Source organism: Engystomops pustulosus, chromosome 4 (assembly GCF_040894005.1).
Source record: "Engystomops pustulosus chromosome 4, aEngPut4.maternal, whole genome shotgun sequence".
In the NCBI taxonomy this organism is placed as follows: domain Eukaryota; kingdom Metazoa; phylum Chordata; class Amphibia; order Anura; family Leptodactylidae; genus Engystomops; species Engystomops pustulosus.
Window position 1 is genome coordinate 208,771,204 of NC_092414.1, and position 24,800 is coordinate 208,796,003.

Consider the following 24,800-nt stretch of genomic DNA (forward strand, 5'->3'; position numbering starts at 1 on the left):
GGGGGGGGGGGTTATATACAGGAGAGGATACAAGCCATGTGAGGAGTTATATACAGGAGAGGATACAAGCCATGTGAGGGGTTATATACAGGAGAGGACACAAGCCATGTGAGGGGGTTATATACCGGAGAGGATACAAGCCATGTGAGGGGGTTATATACCGGAGAGGATACAAGCCATGTCAGGGGTTATATACAGGAGAGGATACAAGCCATGTGAGGAGTTATACACAGGAGAGGATACAAGCCATGTCAGGGGTTATATACAGGAGAGGATACAAGCCATGTGAGGAGTTATATACAGGAGAGGATACAAGCCATGTGAGGGGTTATATACAGGAGAGGACACAAGCCATGTGAGGGGGTTATATACCGGAGAGGATACAAGCCATGTGAGGGGGTTATATACCGGAGAGGATACAAGCCATGTGAGGGGGTTATATACAAGAGAGGACACAAGCCACGTGAGGGGGTTATATACAGGAGAGGATACAAGCCATGTGAGGGTTTATATACAGGAGAGGGTACAAGCCACGTGAGGGTTTATATACAGGAGAGGATACAAGCCACGTGAGGGGGTTATATACAGGAGAGTATACAAGCCATAAGAGGGGGTTATACACAGGAGAGGACACAAGCCATGTGAGGGGGTTATATACAGGAGAGGATACAAGCCATGCGAGGGGATATATACAGGAGAGGACACAAGCCATGTGAGGTGTTATATACAGGAGAGGAAACAAGCCACGTGGGGGGGGGGGGGTTATATACAGGAGAGGATACAAGCCATGTCAGGGGTTATATACAGGAGAGGATACAAGCCATGTGAGGAGTTATATACAGGAGAGGATACAAGCCATGTGAGGGGTTATATACAGGAGAGGATACAAGCCATGTGAGGGGTTATATACAGGAGAGGACACAAGCCATGTGAGGGGGTTATATACAGGAGAAGACACAAACCATGTGAGGGGTTATATACAGGAGAGGATGCAAGCCATGTGAGGGGGTTATATACCGGAGAGGATACAAGCCATGTGAGGGGGTTATATACAGGAGAGGATACTAGCCATGTTGAGAGGGTTATATACAGGAGAGGACACAAGCCATGTGAGGGGTTATATATGGGAGAGGATACAAGCCATGTGAGGGGGATATATGCAGGAGACGATACAAGCCATGTGAGGGGGTTATATACAGGAGAGGACACAAGCCATGTGAGGGGTTATATACAGGTGAGGATACAAGCCATGTGAGGGGTTATATACAGGAGAGGATACAAGCCATGGGAGGGGTTATATACAGGAGAGGACACAAGCCATGTGAGGGGTTATATACAGGAGAGCATACAAGCCATGTGAGGGGTTATATACAGGAGAGGATACAAGCCATGTGAGGAGGTTATATACAGGAGAGGACACAAGTTATGTGAGGGGGTTACATACAGGAGAGGATACAAGCCATGTAAGGGGGTTATATACAGGAGAGGACACAAGCCATGTGAGGGGTTATATGCAGGAGAGGATACAAGCCATGTGAAGGGGTTATATACAGGAGAGGACACAAGCCATGTGAGGAGGTTATATACAGGAGTGGACACAAGCCATGTGAGGGTTTATATACAAGAGAGGATAAAAGCCATGTGAGGGGGTTATATACAGGAGAGGATACAAGCCATGTGAGGGATTATATACAGGAGAGGATACAAGCCAAGTCAGGGGGTTATATACAGGAGAGGACACAATCCACATGAGGGGTTATATACAGGAGAGGATACAAGCCATGTGAGGGGTTATATACAGGAGAGGACACAAGCCACGTGAGGAGTTATATACAGGAGAGGATACAAGCCATGTGAGGGGTTATATACAGGAGAGGATACAAGCCATGTGAGGGGGTTATATACAGGAGAGGATACAAGCCATGTGAGGTGTTATATACAGGAGAGGATTCTAGCCATGTGAGGGGTTATATACAGGAGAGGATACAAGCCATGTGAGGAGGTTATATACAGGAGAGGACACAAGCCATGTGAGGAGGTTATATACAGGAGAGGACACAAGCCATGTGAGGGGGTTATATACAGGAGAGGATACAAGCCATGTGAGGTGTTATATACAGGAGAGGATTCTAGCCATGTGAGGGGTTATATACAGGAGAGGATACAAGCCATGTGAGGGGTTATATACAGGAGAGGACACAAACCATGTGAGGGGTTATATACAGGAGAGGATACAAGCCAAGTGAGGGGGTTATATACAGGAGAGGACACAATCCACATGAGGGGTTATATACAGGAGAGGATACAAGCCATGTGAGGGGTTATATACAGGAGAGGACACAAGCCACGTGAGGAGTTATATACAGGAGAGGATACAAGCCATGTAAGGGGTTATATACAGGAGAGGATACAAGCCATGTGAGGGGTTATATACAGGAGAGGACACAAACCATGTGAGGGGTTATATACAGGAGAGGATACAAGCCATGTGAGGGGTTATATACAGGAGAGGATACAAGCCATGTGATGGGTTATATACAGGAGAGGATACAAGCCATGTGAGGGAGTATATACAGGAGAGGATTCAAGCCATGTGAGGAGGTTATATACAGGAGAGGACACAAGCCATGTGAGGGGGTTATATACAGGAGAGGATACAAGCCATGTGAGGGAGTATATACAGGAGAGGACACAATCCACGTTAGGGGTTATATACAGGAGAGGATACAAGCCACGTGAGGGGTTATATACAGGAGTGGGCACTACTGTTAATTAGCAATTTAACATGTGCATTTTTTAATGCATTTTGAAACCTATTACAACAGCTGAGGAGAATTGATTTTCCTATTTACATTACTGTTAACATTTGAATTGACAAAACGCATAGTAAATGCTATGTTAAAACATGCGTTAATGTGGCGTTTATATTGCGTTTTGTAAATGCAAATGTTAACAGTAATGAAATAAGGCAAATCCCCTCTCCTCAGCTGTTGTAATTAGTTTCAAAATGCATTAAAAACGCAATTAAACGTGTGACCTCACCCTTAGAAGTAACCAATAAAAAAAAATGCAAAAATTAAAAAAATATTGACAAAAGAGGTTACTGTTCAAAATGTTAAACATTTCAGGCATGTGAAATAATTCCAATTTATATGTTAAAATCGAGTCCATGAAAAAAAAAATCCTTTGCACCTCCCCTGGACAAGGTGCATAATTGCACCAAAATTGGCGCAAAAGTGGCGCAAAAACGGCAAAATGTCGCACGGAACATCTGGAAAACAAAGATACATAAGGCACACTGCACAAGGTGCAGACCAAGGCGTAATTGAAAAAGAGTTAAAAGTTGCAAAAATGGCGCAAAAAACGGCAAAATTAGACAATTTGGCTAGCTGAAACTATGCTACATGTGCCCCATAGATATACAATGATAAAATAGCACATCTTTATTGTAATATCTAAAATATGTGAGCAATAAAAGTTTTCAAGATTCCAATACAAAAATGGCCATCAGACGGGTGAGTCATCGGAATAGTATCAGGGAAACGTTTAGAGGGAACACAAAGGTTCAGCAAGTTATGTATAACAAGGGATTTTCACACCACACATATAAGATAAGATAAGATAATCCTTTATTAGTCCCACAGTGGGGAAATTCACAGCGTTACAGCAGCAGAGAGGGTACAGAGAGTGAAGTACAAACTATGACAACAATAATATTAGGGATAAATGAACAAAAAGAAAAGGGGGATAAAAAGACAAAAAAGAGACAAGCAATGATCGGCAGTTTGATGTTCAGTCTGTGGATGGGACTTGCAGGGACTGGTTATGTGTGGGGGGGGGTTGCAGGTTACTTCTGTTTGTTGAACAGCCTGATGGCAGCGGGGAGGAATGACTTACGATAACGCTCCCTCTCACACTTGGGGTGAAGCAGTCGGTCACTGAATGTGCTCCCCAATGCCACCACAGTCTCATGCAAGGGATGGGAGCTATTCTCCAGAATAGACATCACCTTACCCAGTGTCCTCCTCTCAGCTACCACCTGCACTGTGTCACCAGGACCCCCCAGGACAGAGCTGGCTTTCCTAATCAGTTTGCCCAGTCTGCTCCTCTCCCTAGCTGAGATGCTGGGAGATTATAGGGGCAGATTTACTTACCCGGTCCATTCGCGATCCAGCCTCGGGTTCTCTGTCGAGGATTCGGGTCTTTCAGCGATCCACTAAGGTAGTGCGCCCGATGTCCACCAGGTGTCGCTGCTGCGCTGAAGTCCGCTGGAGTTGGCTGCAGTTCACCGTCCTATCTCGGGTGCAGGTAAGCGCGTGTCAAGCGACACATTTTTTTAAAAAATTCCTCTTTTTTTCCGAATCTGTCTGGTTTTCCGATGGCCACTACCCCGATTTCCGTCGCGTGCATGCCGGCGCCGAAGCGCCACAATCCGATCCCGTGTGCCAAAAACTTGTGGCAATTCGCCGCAAATCGGTTGCGAAAAATTGCGATTCGGGCCCTTAGTAAATGACCCCCATAGAGCAAGACGATCCCACTCTCTGTGCTTCTAATATATCTAATCTCATGTCATAGTATACAAACATTGCACGATTATAGCTCCCTTACCCATGTTCAGCGACCGCACCGCCAGGTGCCCTGATGCACGTTTCGCGGATTGCTTCCTCAGGAAGCCAAAAGGAACCAATGTGACCCAATTTCCCCTTAAACATTAATTTTATTTGTATTACTTCAAAACTGCCACTAATATAAAATACCAGCCAATCACATTTAGTATAGTAGTGTGTAACAGGAAGTGATGACACTCCTTAGTAAGAGAGCTGGACGCGCATTCATACAATTTTGCATTCATTGGGATATAGGGGCAGATTTACTTACCAGGTCCATTCGCGATCCAGCGGCGCATTCTCTGCGGTGGATTCGGGTCCATCCGGGATTCACTAAGGCAGTTCCTCCGACATCCATCAGGTGTCGCTGCTGCGCTGAAGAGCATCGGAACGCACTGAAGTTCACCAAACCATCGTGGGTGAAGGTAAGCGCGTGCCGAGCAACCTTTTTTGTTTTAAAATGCGGCAGTTTTTCCGAATTCGTCAGGTTTTTTTACGGCCACGCCCCCCGATTTCCCTATTTCCGTCGTGTGCATGCCGGCGCCGATGCGACACACTCCGATCGCATGCAATGAAATCCCGGGGAAAACCTACCCCTGTGATGTCATGCACTTACAAGGTATTAAATAATACGTAACACGAGTGCCGGGCACATTTACCCCCGGGACTCTTGATGACACCAAGTGTTGGCGAAACATGACAGATGGGGCTAAAATTTGTTGTTATTTTAATAATTCAGCCAAGTATCTAGTTGACAATGACTCTCCCTTGTTAGTTCTGTGGATCGCTACCCCAAGCTTCTAGGCAACTGGATATTTCCAAATATTCCCCCCCCCAGATGTAGGGAGGAACTGGTTAGTAGATAAAGGTGGACAATAGATCGCTGACCATTAGGGTCTAGTTATGAGTTGTTTGTGTAATATTACACCTCTGATGAACCACTATGAAAAGTATAGCGGGGAAACGCGTTCTCCCGAAATGTAAACAACAACTTAGCAAACAAAGGAAATGTTGATGTATTTCAGGAGTAGTGAAGAGCCCAATTGAGTTGGTGGGACTGACTTACGTGATGCATGGAGTGGAACAATGAAATTCTGACCTGGATGTCACAGGGTTAATACTTTACTCAAATATAAACCAAATGCCCAAAAGGGCTCAATTTACCCTCTTTATCACTAAGACTTAACTTTTATTAGAAATAGATTAGGCCCATACAGTATGAGAGCTGGAGGGGGGCGGCACGGTGCCTTGCAGCGCTGGGGTCCTGGTTTCAAGCCCCACCCAGGTCAACATCTGCAAAGAGATTGTATGTTCTCTCCGTGTTTGCGTGATTGTATGTTCACTCCAAAACATACTTGTAGGTTCATTAGATTGTGAGCCCCATGGGGACAAGGACTGATTTTTCAAATTACCCTTTCACATTATCTCTATTTGGGTTGGGGGTACACAACCTTTCTCCTACATTACCTATATACACCCTTATCACTTCATCAGTGTGCCGCTAATTCATTCTCATTTATGTTATAGTTTGCCTTTACATAAAGTAGCCGGTGCTAGCTCTTAGTGATATTGCGAGTAGATGCACACTAGCTACTACTGCACTTCCTATCTATTCCTAAACCTGAGTAGCCCCCCCCCCCCCTCCACATGTTTCGCCACCTAAAATGACATTCTCAAGGGTATTGAGGCTATAAAGGTGATCATTTTGAATCACCATTGGGGAAAAAGAGCTTTATTCATTTTAATAATTTATAATGAACTTAGTTATGATAAAATTTGATAAAATTATGATAAAATTTAGTTGTGATAAAGAGGGTAAAACTTGCCCTTTTGGTTTATACTTTGTGAATTTGTCTCTCAATTCTGTGTATGAGCACCGGGCACATCTCCGTCCATATTGACTTAGAAATGTATCTTCATCCTTCCTATCCTGTAACCTGGAGCAGGTGGAGGTCGATTACCAGAGGGGACGATCAGCCGCCATGCATATCTTTTCTCAAGACGCTGACTTATGCAAGAGTCTCAATTGGCTTCCTGTATTAACTTTACTGTATTACACCAGGGTTTGTTTCCTCTTGTGCTCTGTCGCACATTATTTTTATGCAACTGGAGGATCTATCCATTGGATTTGGGAAACTGCGTCCACTTGTAACATTACATCAACTTTAACATAACGGTGGTCACACGGGCTAATACTTTCTATTCTAGACTATAATACATAATACACAAGCCCCAAATAGTGGAACATATACAAAACAATTTATAAAACCTTGATGTTCAGAATACTAACTATTTCTTATCATTTCTCTCTGGATACAGAATCTAACTTTATGCATCGGAAACGCCACAGACTATTTAAATAATACGTATCTTTCCTTGGAGACGCCCTACTCCATAGCCCTCACCTCCTACGCGTTGGCTAAGGCCGGCAAACTGCAGAACACCACGAAACTCATGGAAGCAGCTGCAGGTGGGGAACCGGAAATTACACAACTATATATAGATCTAAGTTAATTATGGAATAAGCATTTACTCCGTGTGTGTTTTTATATGTTCCTTATATTATAATTAGAATTCAGTTATTGTAGATATTATGACCGATGTGATTGATATTATTATTATTATTATTATTGCATTTATTGGGTTTTCTTTGTCTCATTTTTTCCAGATAACAACCACTGGAAGGAACCAGACTCCCGCATGTTATCTCTGGAGGCCACCTCTTACGCTCTTCTTACACTTTTGAAGATGAAAGACTTTGAGAAAGCTGGAGTGCTGGTGAAATGGATCACTGAGCAGAGATACTACGGCGAAGTTTGGGGATCAACGCAGGTTTGTCATCTGATTCAATGGTAAATGCTGTATGTTGAATTATAGAATACAGTGAAGCATTTCTGAGATCACTCTTGGGCTACTTTACCCAGAGCCAATCAGGGAAAGTGATATTATGGACTTATGAATATTGATGAGTGGACCTGTTCAGGTTGGCCGAGTTCAACCAAAGCTCCATCAGAGGTGTTTCTATGTTACCCTATCCGAAAACCTGCCGGTAACACCTGCGATCGGTGCTGGCACCAATCTAGGGTATTAACATACCAGTGGCATGTAAAGAGACAAGTCCGCTCACCTCTATTTAACACATTCACAATCAGTGCCAACACTAATTAGGGGTGTTACTGCAGGGGGTAAACCTGGACATCAAACCCAAACTTCTGGCTGAACCATAATGTTTGCTATGGACCGAAATACTTATAACTACTTGTTAATACATATAAACATCTTTATTCCAGTAAGACACAACAACACATTGTAAGCTCAGTCATCCTCAGAAGACTGGTTGCTTTCCCCACAGGAGAGGTCCTTATTTGTAAGAGATTCCACTCTGGAACAGAACCCTACACAAAAAGACAATGGGGCAGATTTACTTACCCGGCCCATTTGCGATCCAGCGGCGCCTTCTCTGCGGTGGATTCGGGTCTGGCCGGGATTCACTAAGGCAGTTCCTCCGCCGTCCACCAGGTGGCGCTGCTGCGCTGAAAACCATCGGAACGCACTGGAGTTCACCGAGGCCGGCTGAGTGAAGGTAAGTGCAAGCTCCGCGACAGATTTTCCGTTTTTAAATGCGGCGGTTTTTCCGAATCCGTCGGGTTTTCGTTCGGCCATGCCCCTGATTTCTGTCGCGTGCATGCCGGCGCTGATGAGCCACAATCCAATCGCGTGCGCCAAAATCCCGGGCCAATACAGGGAAAATCGGCGCAAATCGGAAATATTCGGGTAACACGTCGGGAAAATGTGAATCGGGCCCTTAGTAAATGACCCCCAATCAGTGACACTTACCATACGCGGTGCCAATTTTGTCCAGAGAAATCTAATTGGAACTATCAAAGCTCTGACCGTGAGAAACAGAAGAGGGTTGGAAGACGTCATACTCGTACCAAATAAATAATTGTGGAAATTCATGATCTTTTTTATTAGAAAACATTGCAATTTTGCATTTTACATATTTTTTGGTATTCTGTTTTTTTCAGCAAAAAAAAGTATATACACATTTTAGAATAGAAACTTTCTCCTTAAAACAAGATCATTGTCCTACAGTATGTGCTAATGTTTGGTTGGAGTATTGACCACATCTATAACCCCTGTCTTCCAGTCTACTATGATGCAGTTTGAAGCCCTTGCTCAGTATCACATAGACGTGCCGACATACAAAGACTTGAACATGGATGTCTCCTTCACTCTTCCTGGGAGATCCCAGTCTATAGTTCATCGTCTGGACCTGGGTAACGCCTTGTTGGCCCGAACAGAGCAGGTAAAGATCCAGGGTGTGATGGGTTCATTAGCTACAAAATCCTCACCATGGGTTTGGGGAAAAAAATTCTGCATTCTTTATTCATCTTTTTCATTGCAGACATCTGTGGTTGGAAATTTTACAGTCACCGCAAAAGGAAAAGGTCAAGGCACATTGAGGGTAAGAGAAGAATGTATTTTCTAATGTTTAAATATCGATGCCTGATTATTTTTGGCTTTTAAAGGAGTTTTCCTAGAATCCTTAATACCCCATGAGATAGGTACAGGAGTGCTAAAATATATACTGCTCTGGCCAATCAGTGGCCACCTTAGACCACAGGATGTGACTTCAGAATATCCTAGTCTATGGAGGCCACTCATTGACCAAATCAGGTCCCATAATCCATTTATGGCCAAGCCAAAGATCGTAAGGCTTGAAGTGGGTACCACTGTTAAGGCCAATGGCTCCTTTTTCATGATTGTGGCCTAACAACCACCACTTAATTCATTCTTGTACATCTCCATACCATCCATATGAATAGTGTTGAGCTGCAATTCCCGAGCATGCACAGTTGTCTCAGCATTGCAGCCCGATGAACATTACTGAGGCGATCAGATTGCCAAGATTCAGACATCACCGGCTCTCTGACTGGAGAGTGGATGAAGGAGGCGGGCAGTAAGTATGGATGTGGCTATGCATAGTTAACAGATGACAAAGCCCGGAGGTGCCCTGGTGATGTGACCTAGAGCCCCTCACAGAAACGAAAAAAGCGGGACTAGCACACCTAAGATAAGTATAATGAGGGTCAAGGCTATACATATAAACTATGGAACTCACAAGAAAACAGAAGTATGCCACAAGACCAAAAAAATAAAGTATAAACAACTTTTATTGATATGAATTACACCACAACACAAAAAAACCATAAAAACAACACACAAACAAACAATCCAGCAAGGGGACCTAGCATGTGATAGTGCTGGTCACTCCTACAAACCCCCAGCTCCCCCTCCTGAGATAACACCCCCCTAGCCACACAAAATCCAGAAATGTATCTTATAGTGGATGAAATATCCAGTGTATGTGGTCAAAGCTCATATTCCCGGGAGAATCAACAAAAAGTAAACCAGCAATCCTCCAATAGAACAATCTATAAGCAAGTGCAATGAGGTATATGTACAAGATGGATCCACATATCTACCTGCTGCAACCGGGATGAACGCAAAGGGGAGGTGAGGGGAAGCTGGGGCACACAGCCCCACGCGTATTGCCACCCAACTGGCTTCCTCAGAGGTTTATGTTTGTGTTTTTGTTTTATGTTCACACTTTTAAATGTTTTTATGGTAGTCTGAGTACCTAGAGCCCCTCAGACTCATTGCATACTTTTAAAAGCTTTTTTATTTTTAAAACAAGAGCATAACTAGCTAAAAGAAGAGTAGATCCCGCTAGAGGGGGCACACACCTGCATGTAAGTGTGCCTGGTTTACAATCCTCGATCCTGGGGCTAGATTTCCTTTAACGTGTGTAATTCTATTTTACCACCAGGTCTTATCTGTTTACTATGCTGTGGAGACAGAGAAGGAGAAAAAATGCAACAATTTTGACCTGTCTGTGACCATAAAGGAGGAACCTGATGGTAAGATACTCGCCTAGTGTTATTTGCAGTTTTCTTTTCTTTGATTTTATAGTAGAGAGAGTGATGTAGAGATGGATAGAGAGAATGGCCCACGCACACGACAAACTTTAATGCAAATACAATTGCAAGATCGGAGAGGAAGTCAGGGTCACGGATCAGTATTGAGAACAATAGATTTGGATACTTGGATAATGTTATCAGAAAGGTCAACCAGAACGCAACACAAGAAAAGTCGTCTTAATCAGAAAATCTATTGACCAGAGTAATAAAAATCGGAAAGAAAAACAAGGCTTTGCACCTAGAAAGTGAAGCTTGAGTAGGACATGTAATTTTTTTCTCACTTCAGCGACTTCCCCTTTAAATGCTTGTAATTTTTATTTATAATTTCCCAAACAGCCAAGAGACCTGAAGGGGCCAAGTCCACTGTGTCCATGACTATTTGTACAAGGTATGAGCTATAATGTGTTAAATTGAATATGTTCTATTCTTGTATAAGGGGCTACATGCTGCGTACAGAAAATTGCCAATGATACAGTGAGACACAAAAGTAATTGTGCGACATCGCTCCCTAATGGACAATGATCCGCTTTTGGCTCTTTGTGATCATTTGCAAAGATTCCCCTTCTCGTAGAGCATTATGTAAATCTCCAGTGCTGGGACTTTTCCTGTTATCCACCATTGATGACCTGAAAGTTTACAAACTAAAGACTGATCAAATGTTACAATGTGGTGTGTACCCTATTACAGGGTTACAACAATTTTCTCAATTACTCCAACCCTTCTCCATGGGGGCATTTATTATTGACTTTCAGACAGAAAACTGGAAGATTGTTTTGGTGGAAACTTTAGCACACTTCCTGCGCCACCCTGGATCCAAATTGATGAATGCCCCACCATGAATCTGAGTAAACGGCACCAATTGTAATCCATAAGGAGAAAATACCACTACAGCTTACCCCTCTTCTTATTTACTGTTCCTGTGAAAGATGTTTGCCACAGTGCGGAGTATCAAAGAATGGCTGGACTCCAAAAATAGAAGCATAAATCCAAAAGAGGACAAGAAAATTGAGCACTGTGTGAAAACATTTTTCAAGCTTTATTCTTCCATTGTGAATAGTTACATAAAATTAGCACGTTTTACTGACAAGCTTCGAGCCGTTAGATGGCCCTGAGTCGTAGCCTTAGTCGAATTGGAAGAATAAAGCTTGAAAACTTTTTCATACTGCGCTGCATTTTCTTGTCCTTTATTTTCGATTTAAAATTCCCAAACATCCCAAATTTCCAATGTCACTAGACAGGGTAGTCATGTCCCCTCGTAGTCGTCTCTTTTTCAGACTAAATAAATCTAGTTGTTTTAATCTTTCCTCATAACTAAAACCCTCCATACCCCTTATCATTTTTGTGGCTCTACGTTGAACCCTCTCCAGCTCCAGGTCATCCTTTTTATGGACCGTTGCCCAGAACTGGACGGCATATTCCAGGTGAGGCGAACCAATGCCTTATACAGGTGTAATATTACATCCCTATCACGAGAGTCCATACCACTTTTGATCCTACTGGCTTTAGAGGCAGCTGATTGACAACTTCAACATTAATGTCACAATGTTCGTTGAGATGTAGGTGCCAGGTCTTTTCATCACACCAAATCCAAAAAGATAATGGGGCACATTTACTAAGGGTCTGTTTGATGCATTTCCATCAGGTTTCCCGACTATTTCTGATTTGCGCTGAATTGTCCTGGGTTTTTGGCACACGCGATCAGATTGTGGTGCATAGGCGCTAGCTTTCATGTAACACAAATCGGGGGGCGTGGCCTTCGGACAACCCGACTAATTCGGACAAACCATGGAATTTGGAATTCAAATTGTGTCGCAAGATCAGCACCAGGAAGAAGATGGTGAACTCCGAGGGACCTCAGTGGGGAAGTGACACATGCAGGATATCGGGCGCTCGATCTTAGTGAATCGCAGCAGCTCCGAATCCTTGTTGGACATCCCGGATTGGGGATCGCGACAGGACAGGTAAGTAAATCTGCCCCAATGTCTCACACTTCCCATGGACTCAGTTAGTAACTAAGTTATAACATCTCACCCACCCTGTCCTCGTGGTATGACCTTGGAACAACTATCCTCCTTCCTTCACTAGAAAAATAAAGCCTATTAAATCTGCCACCTCAAAGAATTTTCCTTTGGGCATTTATGTAAATATCAGTAGTTCCTAAAAATCTGGTCTCCAAAGTTGCCTCCTTGTACTTTCCCAATGCAACCTTAATCTTATTCACTAGAATTCAATTGCAAAAATCTCTACTGGATACAAATTCTGATAAATTCTGAAAGATCTCCCAAGCCTTAACTAGTTCTACAATGCAATTATTCACAATTATTGCCATTCATGCACATACAGGCATCAGGATAACACTGCGAATGTTTCGGCCCCGTATCTTTCCCTTCGCTCATCCCCTCCACCCCTCCTTTCACAAAGCCCCCAACACTCTCGCTCTTCCCAGCAATAATCTCACTCCTTTCCTATAGATGTTTGACCTGAAGCCTCTTGATGTATTGTGCTGCGAAAAACCAGCGGCGGGGCTATCATTTGCCAAAATAACCCCTAAAGTTCTCATATAACAAACTAAAATCTATTTATGTCTTGCAGATTTCTTAAGAACCGTGATTCCACCATGTCCATCCTAGATATTTCTATGATGACCGGTTTCGCTCCAGATACAAGTAGTCTTGATAAGGTAAGTTCCAATCAGATAGCACACGCTGCCTGCATTCACATGACGTTGTCAGTCAAAAGGTTAACATCCACAATCGGTGTCAGGGTGGCTAACGTTGGGGGTGACTTCTGGCTGAAGTCCGGTCTTATCATGACAAGTACAAAATCAGTTTTGAAAGCACATCTTCAGAAGGCAGGGTTACTTGAAACACTATTGGTGCATTCTTACCAGCGACCACTGTTGATATATAGTAAGAAGACCTCTGGGTTTCATACAAGACTTGGAATCATTTTCATTCAAATTTGAAAAAAAAATCTTATGGCAAATTTGATTCAGACAAAGTGAATTTTGAAAAATGTGCCGTAATGCGCACAAATGTATCCAAATTTACATTGACATCTAATAATGGGAATTGAAAATATTTAAGAAGTGAGCATTTCTTTACAGCTAAAGAAAGGAGTGGACCGATACATCTCCAGCTTTGAGATCAACAAAGGAGCATTTGATAAGGGGACATTGATTCTGTACTTGGACCGGGTAAGAGTATTTCCATGTGGTGGGGGGTCGGGGGAGTCTTGTCTAAGACAACTTCTCTAGATGAATGAACTTCTTATCTGACTTATGGTTTAGGAGACTTGTCCTTTTAAGCTGAGAACGGTTGCTCATTTATAATGTAATAGTTAGAGGCAGCTTATCAAGTGTCTTTCTTATTTAAAATTAAGTTTCTGAATTCGGCTCTTTATATTATTATATTGTATTTGTGGCATGAATATCTAAATAGTGCATTGTTGGTTAAGAATAGATCATCACATGGTCTTCTGTAAATCCATAGAAAATTCTGCAGTACGGTCTACCGATTGTCACGGGTGCCCCTGCGATCCATGTCTCGCATTTCTGACACACTCGTGCACCTCCGTGTGGCCCTCTGTGCCTGCTGCCTCACTCATTGTGCCGGGTTCCAATCGGCGTCTCCCATGCCGATAATTGCCACTGGCCGGCTGGCTGCCTTCCCTGATAAATTCCAAGCCCCTTCCTGTGTCTCCTGCCAGATCTTTGTGCCTCATAGCCTTAGAGAAAGCTTTCCTAATGCCCTGTACGATTATCCTGATTTCTCGTTGTGACCTTGATTCCATTCTGGAACTCGCTTTTGTACTTCCCCTCCTGACCTTACGCTACATCCCCGACTCTGATCCTGTGCAGCCTGTCTCAACCTCCTGCCTGTCCCCGACCTTGACTTACGATTGTGTACTTCGTCTTGGCCGCCACTGTGGATAAAGTCGCGCCTGTGGTATCATGCCACAACAAGTCCAACCTTCTATGCGGCGGGCTCTGGTGAAAACTGGGTACCACTTAGACCCGGGGTCTAAGGTGTCGGCTTATGTCATCGTCCGTGGTGGCACAGAGAATCCACTACCACTGATCCTGACACTGAGGTCTACACCAAATTATAAAGTACAGTCCCTAATCTCAACCTTGTCCAGCCATCTTGTTGCGCATCCATCTATTCTCCAGCACTGTATGTGTGGATAAGTTTGAATGTTCCAATTTGATAGATTTGAGTTCCACCTCTTGGGCCTGGGGTCTCCTAATGCATCATCAGTCGTTACATAGAGACGTTTCGAGCTGTGTTTTTTCCTCATAGATTTCCCATAAGGAGGAGGACTGTGTGAAATTCTACCTTCACCAGTTCTATGAAGTTGGACTTATCCAGCCTGGATCGGTCACAGTGTATGACTACTACTCTCCCGGTAAGATGCGATTTAAAGTACCTTCTTAAGTTACTCATAACTAGTGATGAGCACGAAAGCAGGTCCCAAAACCCAGACTTCAGGCAAAAGTTAACTCTTGATAGGCAGGTTGTAACAGAGCAAGAAAAACTGAGCAGAAAGTACATAATGTCCAATATAAAGGTAGCATGTTATAGAGCAGGCAGAGCTGAGCAGATTGTACATAGTGTTCTACCTGCAGGCAGCATGTTATAGAGAAGGAGGCACCAAGAAGATGAGTGTATGATTATTTTTTTAGATAGGATTCCATATAACTTGTATTTCATAGGCTTTTTCAACCCCATAGGAATATCAGTCGCCCTCTGTAATGATCTCTGGAAATAGGATTTTGACTCAATTTGAATTAATTTTATTTACCCAACAGAAAACCGTTGTACTAAATTCTACCACGTGTCGGAAGACAGCAAACTCCTGGGGAAGATCTGTACTGGAGAAGTCTGCCGCTGTGCAGAAGGTGAAGGGACACAATCATTTACAGGGATTTCTGGGGAGCCATAAATGTTTTTGTTTTGCTACAATTAATACATTCCAAATAATTTATACATTTCTAAATATTTATTTATCATTCATTTTCTCCCAATTTTTTTAAGCAAATTGCTTTATGCAGCTACACCTGGATGAAGTTGATGCTGATGTTCGGATACAAAAAGCTTGTGAAGCCGGTGTGGATTACGGTGAGATCCCTATCCCTAAAACAAGTCACACTGCAAAATAAAAGGCAAAATTACCCCTTGGGCAGTGGCTGATTTATCCATAACGCAACCCGTGCAATTGCTTAGTAATGATCGGTCCCAAACCTACATTGTTGGAACATTGCAGGCTCAGTTCCCAGAACTTCATCCAGAAGTTTTGGTTTGTTGTTTGAGCTCCCCCCAGATTTCAACCAATGCTAACATTAATTGCAGTTGTTGATTATTTGAGTTTTGTTGGCAAAGCCATTGGCGGCGGTAAAATACCATTGGTACCGCCATTTTCCCTAAAATAACCGCTTCATGTGATGTCATTGGGGAGAGACGACCCCCTAGGGAAAATGGTGCCATCAGCATTTAATCGGTAAACACTTGGAACCAATGCCACCGTTTTCCTGAGGATTGTCGCTCCTCATGATGTCATTGTCTTTGCCAGCAGCATTTAACGACAGCACCAATTGCAAGTGTTTTAAGTGGGGGTGAGTGTTTTGGTTTCAGTATAGACCTTCAGGTTTGGGTGCAGCAAAACTCGCCCAAACCTTAAAACCTTAATGTGTGTGCTCCTCCCTAATCACAGAAGCCCCACTCTGATACCTCTGGAAGCCAAATTAAAATTTATGGCAGAGCAAAGCTCTTATCCTACTATTCCTGTAGTACGAGGCCTCGAGACATGTTACATCCACCTTTACCCTCAAGTTCTAGAACTCATGTACAACAACTACATCCTGTCACTACAATGACCCCACCGCTTCCATTCAACAACCATTTTGCTCTATTACAAGTAGAAGGCAGATAGAAAGAAGTATGACAAGACTACACCGCTGACCCGGTATCGACACGAGTTTCGGGAGTGCAGTATTATTCTGACTATGTTGTCTGAAACCCCAGAGACACATAGCTCTGCATGGGAGCTGAAAACACAAAATGGAAATAGATTATTCACTAAGTTTTTAACAAAGTTTATAGATTTTTTTTTATTTTAGATGAAGCTAAAACGTGAAAATTAATTCATAATTTTTGGTTACATTTGTTTTATTTCCAGTTTATAAGACGAAACTGACCGACATTCAGAAGGGAAATAACTACAACATCTATGTCATGAAAATTATCGAAATCATTAAAACGGGTAAGTTATACAATGTATATATTAGTAAACAGGAAAAGCAGGTTAGGTGAGACTTATACACTCACCGGCCACTTTATTAGGTACATCTGTCCAACTGCTCGTTAACACTTAATTTCTAATCAGCCAATCACATGGCGGCAGCTCAGTGCATTTAGGCATGTAGACATGGTCAAGACAATCTCCTGCAGTTCAAACCGAGCATCAGTATGGGGAAGAAAGGTGATTTGAGGCCTTTGAACGTGGCATGGTTGTTGGTGCCAGAAGGGCTGGTCTGAGTATTTCAGAAACTGCTGATCTACTGGGATTTTCACGAACAATCATCTCTAGGGTTTACAGAGAATGGTCCGAAAAAGAAAAAAACATCCAGTGAGCGGCAGTTCTGTGGGCGGAAATGCCTTGTTGATGCCAGAGGTCAGAGGAGAATGGGCAGACTGGTTCGAGCTGATAGAAAGGCAACAGTGACTCAAATTGCCACCCGTTACAACCAAGGTAGGCAGAAGAGCATCTCTGAACGCACAGTACGTCCAACTTTGAGGCAGATGGGCTACAGCAGCAGAAGACCACACCGAGTGCCACTTCTTTCAGCTAAGAACAGGAAACTGAGGCTACAATTTGCACAAACTCATCGAAATTGGACAGTAGAAGATTGGAAAAACCTTGCCTGGTCTGATGAGTCTCGATTTCTGCTGCGACATTCGAATGGTAGGGTCAGAATTTGGCGTCAACAACATGTAAGCCTGGATCCATCCTGCCTTGTATCAACGGTTCAGGCTGGTGGTGGTGGTGTCATGGTGTGGGGAATATTTTCTTGGCACTCTTTGGGCCCCTCGGTACCAATTGAGCATCGTTGCAACGCCACAGCCTACCTGAGTATTGTTGCTGACCATGTCCATCCCTTTATGACCACAAAGTACCCAACATCTGATGGCTACTTTCATCAGGATAATGCGCCATGTCATAAAGCTGGAATCATCTCAGACTGGTTTCTTGAACATGACAATGAGGTCACTGTACTCAAATGGCCTCCACAGTCACCAGATCTCAATCCAATAGAGCATCTTTGGGATGTGGTGGAACGGGAGATTAGCATCATGGATGTGCAGCCGACAAATCTGCGGCAACTGTGTGATGCCATCATGTCAATATGGACCAAAATCTCTGAGGAGCTTCGAGCATCTTGTTGTATCTATGCCACGAAGAATTGAGGCAGTTCTGAAGGCAAAAGGGGGTCCAACCTGTTACTAGCATGGTGTACCTAATAAAGAGGCCGGTGAGTGTATATATATAATGGGTCCGCGGCCACACTTTAGTGGGATTTTTGGGGATTGCATGGCCATGGCAGGTATTTAGCAGGGGACTGTGTCTCACGCGATTGGATTGTGGTGCGGCTGTGCTGGCTTTCGCGCAATAGAAATCGGGGGAGGAGTCCGTTGGACGATCTGACTGATTCGGACTGAGCGCGGGATTTAACATTAAAATTGTGTCACACGATCAAGCACTTACATGCACCAGGAAGAAGGTGAACTACGGGGACTTGAGAGGGGAAGCGACACATGCAGGATATCGGAGCGCACAATCTAAGTGAATAGCAGCACAGTGCATTATACACGGACAATGCACTTTCTGTGAACTCCACCGGACATGTTTTATCCTGGGAGACTGTGGCAATCATTTTGTGATTAAATGAATGTGGGATTATTAGGGATGGGAAACAGCAGAGCTCAAGGCCGATCTGAGACCCAACTTGACATGGAGGACAACCGGAGACCCCACATGCTCCAGCCATTGATGCTTAAAGATGTCTATGTGACGATAGGACACGCAATATCTTAAGACAATGGGCAGTGTTCATTTGAAGATAATATAAATCTCGAATTTTTGAAAATAATTATATTTGAGAAACTGATAAATACATGTTATTATATTAATATTTCCAGTTTATGCTCCTTCATTCTCATTATATCTGCAGGTACAGATGTAGTATCCGTTGATGATGAACGTGATTTTTTTGCTCACATGAAATGTAAAGATGCCTTAAAGCTGGTGATCGGCCGAGACTATTTGATCTGGGGAGCGTACAGTGATTTGTGGAACACCGGCTCTGGGTAAGTGGTTGTAGAGATAAGAATATAATAAGGGTGCAAGAGAAAAATCTCAGAATCAGTATTTCAGGTAGTCACATCCCATAGTCATGTAACATTTATTTCTACAGTTATATTCATCAGTAGGTAATTTAACCCCATAGCGCAATAAGACGTCTTGCTGCGCATGGGGGAGTATGAAGAGGGCTCACGGGCTGAGTCCTCCTCATACTCACCGGGTATTTGCTGCATAATGAAGCAAATGCACATCGCTATCACCCGCGATTGGTGCTTCCACCGATCGCGGGTGTTAATCCTTTGATCACCACCGGCCAAGCTGCTGGTGGCATTAAAGAGCCGGGGGCGCGTGGGCGCCCCCATCTTGGCTCCGATCGTCGCTCCCCATGACTTCATCGGGGAGCGGCGATCCATTGTCATGACAGCCTTGGATCACACAAAGATCCGAGGCTGTCATGATCTCGGCTATCTATTATAATGTGCGATTTGCACATTATAATAGATGGTGAGCAAAATCCCCATATACTGCCATACTGTAGTATGGCAGTGTATGGTAGGATCAATCAGACAACCTAGGGTTAAAGTACCCTAGGGAGTCTGAAAAATAGTAAAAAAAATAAATTAAAAAAAGTAAAAAATTCAAATCACCCCCCTTTCCCTAGAACTGATATAAATATAAATAAACAGTAAAAATCATAAACACATTAGGTATCGCCGCATCCAAAAATGCCCGATCTATCAAAATATAATAACCGTTTTTCACTGCGTTTAACCCCGTAACGGAAAATAGCGCCCGAAGTCACAAATGGCATTTTTTTGCCATTATGAAAAATAGAAAAAATTCTATAAAAAGTGATCAAAAGGTTGTACAGCCCAAAAATAAAAGCATTGAAAACTTCATCAAAAGTCGCAAAAAATGACACCACCCGCAGCTCCGTACACTAAATGTATGAAAAAGTTATTATCGCAAGAAAATGGCAAAATGAAGAATTTTTTTTCTGTACAGGAGGTTTTAATTTTTGTAAATGTATGAAAACATTTTAAAACCTATACAAATTTGGTATCCTCATGATTGCATTGACCCAATGAATGAAGTAGACTTGTCATTTGGGGCACACAGTGAAAGCTGTAAAAACCAAGCCCATAAGAAATGGCGCAAATGTGGTTTTTCATCATTTTCACTGCATTTAGAATTTTTTTCCTGGTTCCCAGTACACGGCATGGGATATTGAATACTACCACTACGAAGTGCTATTTGTTACGCAGAAAGTAAGCCGTCACACAGCTCTTTACATGGAAAAATAAAAAAGTTATAGATTTTTGAAGGTGGGGGGTGAAAAATAAAAACGCAAAAACAAAAAAGGGCCTGGTCCTTAAGGGGTTAAAGAAATTGACATCACAATCGTCACTCGTGACTTTCTATTTCTCAATGTATTGGACATGTATCACATATGAGAATAGAATAACCTGGGCGGGAATTTCACAAATAATAGAAAGAGTTCTTGCCCCGCCCTGACCTCCTGCTTTGTGTTGGACTTTCAGCACAGAATTTTATCCTAAAGCTGGGACGTGACCCCAAAACTTCTAGCCAACAGTGGCCTCCTTGACCACAGTACATAAGAGGAAATGACATAGATACGTAGGAGGAAGTAATGTGGTCACAATGGGGCAGATTTACTTACCCGGTCCATTCGCGATCCAGCGGCGCGTTCTCTGCGGTGGATTCAGGTCTTCCGGCGATTCACTAAGGCAGTACCTCCGCCATCCACCAGATGTCACTGCTGCGCTGAAGTCCGCCGAGGTCCGCTGGAGTTAACGATCCATTGCCGGGTGAAGGTGAGCGCGTGTCCAGCGACACTTTTCTTTTTTTAAATGCGGCAGTTTTTCCAAATCCGTCGGGTTTTCGTGCGACCACGCCCCCGATTTCCGTCACGTACATGCCGGCGCCAATGCAACACAATCCGATCGCGTGCGCCAAAAACCCGGGGCAATTCAGGGAAAATCAGCGTAAAACTGAAACATTCGGGTAACCCGCCATAAAAACGTGATTCGGGCCCTTAGTAAATGACCCCCAATGTGGTAATATCGATGCAATTTGGTTGTCCAGAATTCCTGAAAACCCCTGCAATGCCAGTACTTAGATATAATGGGCGACCTTCTGATAATTTCACCTGTTTGATTCCCTTACAGATTTTCCTACAGCATAACTAAGGACACTTGGATTGAGATGTGGCCGACAGAACGGGAATGTCAGGATGATGAATATTTTGACCTTTGTGAACACTTTAGCTCATTTTCGGGAGAGTTACAGTATAATGGCTGTCTCACATATTACTACCCATCTCGATTTTCACATTCTCTCTGAATCCGCTTTGTATTAACTCATAAAGAAATCGCCTTTGTGTCCAATTATTGCAGATTATTTCTTTTCCCTCAAAGCTTCATTTCCTTGCGGTGGCAAGTGAGGATGATTGGTGACCTTCTGATTGGATCAACAAACATATGTAGCAATCAGGGCCGATTCTAGCAATGGTGCTGCCTGAGGCGAAAATTAAAATGCTGCCCCCCCCCCCCCCCTTCGCTAACACCTACACCAATCATAAGAAATCCTAACGAAAATATATATCCCTAAGAATAACCAATGAGACAACTAATGTAACGTTTAGATGGGTGTATTATGTGAGCTTTATATTAGCAGTATGATTACTGAACCTCCTATAGTTCATAGGAACTTGAGTTAGACCACCATAACAGAGGGAGAAATAGGGGAGGGACAATGTAAAATAAAAGAAATTACTCATTAATGTGAATGTTACATGTTCTGTGCAACTGTTTGGACAAGTACTGGATGGCAGGTGTGAATATGTGATAAAATCAGGCAAAGATCATCCTTTTACACCTTTCGGGGACCATCACATGAACGTGCGCAGGTCTTGGGGCACATAAAAGTGATGAGTGCAGATGACAAAACAATGGACGGCCCGGGCAGTCTGCTCCTAATCTGCCTATGAAAACCAGAGCTGTGTATGAGCCCATGAAAAGGTTATGGAGACGTGTGCTATAGAAGCAACATTTGTAACTGTTTAAAGGGGTTGTCCGAGTTTTAAAAAAAAATTATGTGTGGCCGGGTGCGGGCTGACTAAAACAATAAAGCTGTACTTACCTCCCGGTGCCCTCCCGTATCCAGCGCTGCTGTCGCTCCGGTCCGGGCACCATGTAAACAAACATGGCCGCCGGAGCAGCGCTGGACTCAGTTCCGGCCGGACCCGACAACCTTCCGGCCCCCATACACAATGGTGTGTATAGGGACGGATAGGCGTACCCGGCCACGGCCGGCCGGAAGCTGAATGCAGCGCTGCTCCGGCGGCCATGTTTGTTTACATGGCGCCCGGACCGGAGCGACAGCAGCGCTGGATACCGGAGGGCACCGGAGGTAAGTACAGCTTTATTGTTTTAGTCACCCCCCTCCCGGCCACATATATATATATATTTTTTTTTTACTCGGACAACCCCTTTAAGTGACAGTTGTTAATGAGAGCTACATATGAAGATCTCAATGCCAACCATAACTATAACCCTGAATATCTGCATCTCTGGCTCAAAGAAACACCACTGCTCCTCCGTATATACAAGAAAAATAAAAAGAACATAAACGGACAACATAAAAGCAGATGCTGTCTCCAGGGCCAGTCATCTGCTTGTTCAGCAAGAGGGTAAGGACTTCGGGGGAGGAGGCAAACAATGTAGTGAGGCAGGAACGGATGATCTCTCACTGTCCTGCACGGAACTCCCACTCCCACATACTGTATCAGCTTCTCCTGCTCTGGGTTTGGCAGGGAAGAGATTGATCTTCTTAGCATTGTCACCTCTGTGGTGATGCTCCCCTACTCTCCAGCAAGGGCTTCTTCTTGTGAGGCGGCAGCACTGGCTCCAGAAGTGCAGGCTGTGGGTCCCTGAGGTTACTGGGCTCTGCAATGCCGCCCCCTACAGGAAGCTGCCATCTGCCGCCTGAGGCAAGATTTTCATCTTGCCTCATGGCAGATGCGGCTCTGGTAGCAATCAACATCTTAGAGCGCCTTGTGAAAGTATCCAGCCCCTCAAACTTTTCTAACTTCTTTTCTGCCACATTTCAGGCTTCAAACATAAAGATATAAAATTGTAATTTTTTGGTGGAGAATCAACAACAAGTGGGACACAATTGTGCAGTGGAAATAAATGTATTGAATATTTAAAACTTTTGTAAAAAAATAATATACTGAAAAGTGGGACATGTGATATTATTCAGCCCCTTTACTTTCAGTGCAGCAAACTCCCTCAGTCAATCTCGGACTGATCCAATGTCGTCCTAAATGACTGATGATAAATACAATCCACCTGTGTGTAATTAGGTCCCATGGTAGCTATTTCGTTTTAACCCCTTCATTACAAAGTGCTGATAGCACATTGTAATGAATGAGGAGGAAAATCCCCATATAAAAAAATTCTAATAAAAAAACCTAAAATTTCAAATCACCCCCCTTTCCCTAGAACTGACATAAATATAAATAAACAGTAAAAATCATAAACACATTAGGTATCGACGCGTCCGAAAATGCCCGATCTATCAAAATATGATAACGGTTTTTCAATGCGTTTAACCCCGTAACGGAAAATATTGCAGCAAACCCCCACCGCTAATAACCGCTAGCTATTAACCTCTCCGTTGCTGCCGGCAAAGTCGCCGGCGGCATTTAAAAGATGGCCGCCATCTTCATTACGATCTCCGCGCCACCGGACGTCATTGGGGGGCAGCCATCGGTTGCCATGGTAGCCTCGGGTCTTCGTTTGACCCAAAGCTATCTGGCTTCTGCAGATTCGTTACAATGAGCCAGTGGCTCATTGTAATGAATGAGCTGCAAAAAAGCCATATATTGCAATACAGAAGTATTACAGTATATGGTAGGAGCGATCTGACCATCTAGGGTTAATGTACCCTAGATGGTCTAAAAAATAGTGGGGAAAAAAAGAAAAAAAAAAGTTTAAAAAAGAATTTTTTTTTCCCTAGAACTGATATAAAACATAATAAACAGTAAAAATCACAAATCGCCGCGTCCCAAAATGCCTGATCTATCAAAATATAAAAACGGTTACGGCCGGCGGTGACCTCCGAAACGGGAAATGGCGCCCAAATGTCCGAAATGCGACTTTTACACCTTTTTACATCACATAAAAAATGAAATAAAAAATTATCAAAATATCGCACAGACCTCAAAATGGTAGCAATGAAAACGTCGCCTTATTTCATAAAAAATGACCCCTCATAAAGCTCCGTGCGCCAAAGTATGAAAAAGTTATTAGCGTCAGAAGATGGTACACATTTGTTTCATTTTTGAAAATGTATTAAAACACAATGAAACCTGTATAAATTTGGTATCACCGCGATCGCACCGAACCAAAGAATAAAGCTGAGGTGTTATTTCGAGTGCACACTCAAAGTCGAAAAAACTGAGCCCACAAGAACGTGACGCACGTGCGTTTTTTTTTCAATTTTGCCACATTTGGAATTGTTTTTCAGCTTCGCAGTACATGGCATGTTAAAATAAATAACAGTACGGGAAAGTAAAATTTGTTACGCACAAAATAAGCTCTCACTCAGGTCTGTACACGTAAAAATGAAAAAGTTATGGATTTTTGAAGGTGGAGAGCGAGAAATGAGCCGAAAAACCCTGCGTCCTTAAGGGGTTAAACATCCCAAGTAGCCCTGTGCAAGCCATCATATGGAAATGGAAGGAGCATCAGACCCTGCAAATCTAACAAGACCAGGCCGTTTAAACCTTCATCTCAAACAAGGAGAAGACTATTCAGAGATG

The 24,800-nt window shown here is 43.3% G+C and overlaps 1 protein-coding gene across 1 annotated transcript in view; it reads left to right on the top strand.

Annotated features, from left to right (window-relative positions):
- LOC140128233 (A.superbus venom factor 1-like) overlaps positions 1 to 21,363 on the top strand; it is a 114,757-nt gene extending 93,394 nt beyond the window's left edge. Inside the window, exons 28-41 of the mRNA XM_072149788.1 lie at positions 6,927 to 7,077; positions 7,276 to 7,439; positions 8,758 to 8,916; positions 9,016 to 9,075; positions 10,441 to 10,531; positions 10,928 to 10,979; positions 13,184 to 13,271; positions 13,698 to 13,787; positions 14,893 to 14,998; positions 15,402 to 15,491; positions 15,628 to 15,711; positions 16,769 to 16,852; positions 18,822 to 18,957; positions 21,142 to 21,363. Of these exons, the coding sequence (XP_072005889.1) occupies positions 6,927 to 7,077; positions 7,276 to 7,439; positions 8,758 to 8,916; positions 9,016 to 9,075; positions 10,441 to 10,531; positions 10,928 to 10,979; positions 13,184 to 13,271; positions 13,698 to 13,787; positions 14,893 to 14,998; positions 15,402 to 15,491; positions 15,628 to 15,711; positions 16,769 to 16,852; positions 18,822 to 18,957; positions 21,142 to 21,316 (1,530 nt within the window). The 3' untranslated portion in view covers positions 21,317 to 21,363. The remainder of the gene's footprint in view (positions 1 to 6,926; positions 7,078 to 7,275; positions 7,440 to 8,757; positions 8,917 to 9,015; positions 9,076 to 10,440; positions 10,532 to 10,927; positions 10,980 to 13,183; positions 13,272 to 13,697; positions 13,788 to 14,892; positions 14,999 to 15,401; positions 15,492 to 15,627; positions 15,712 to 16,768; positions 16,853 to 18,821; positions 18,958 to 21,141) is intronic.
- The last annotated feature ends 3,437 nt before the right edge of the window (positions 21,364 to 24,800 follow it).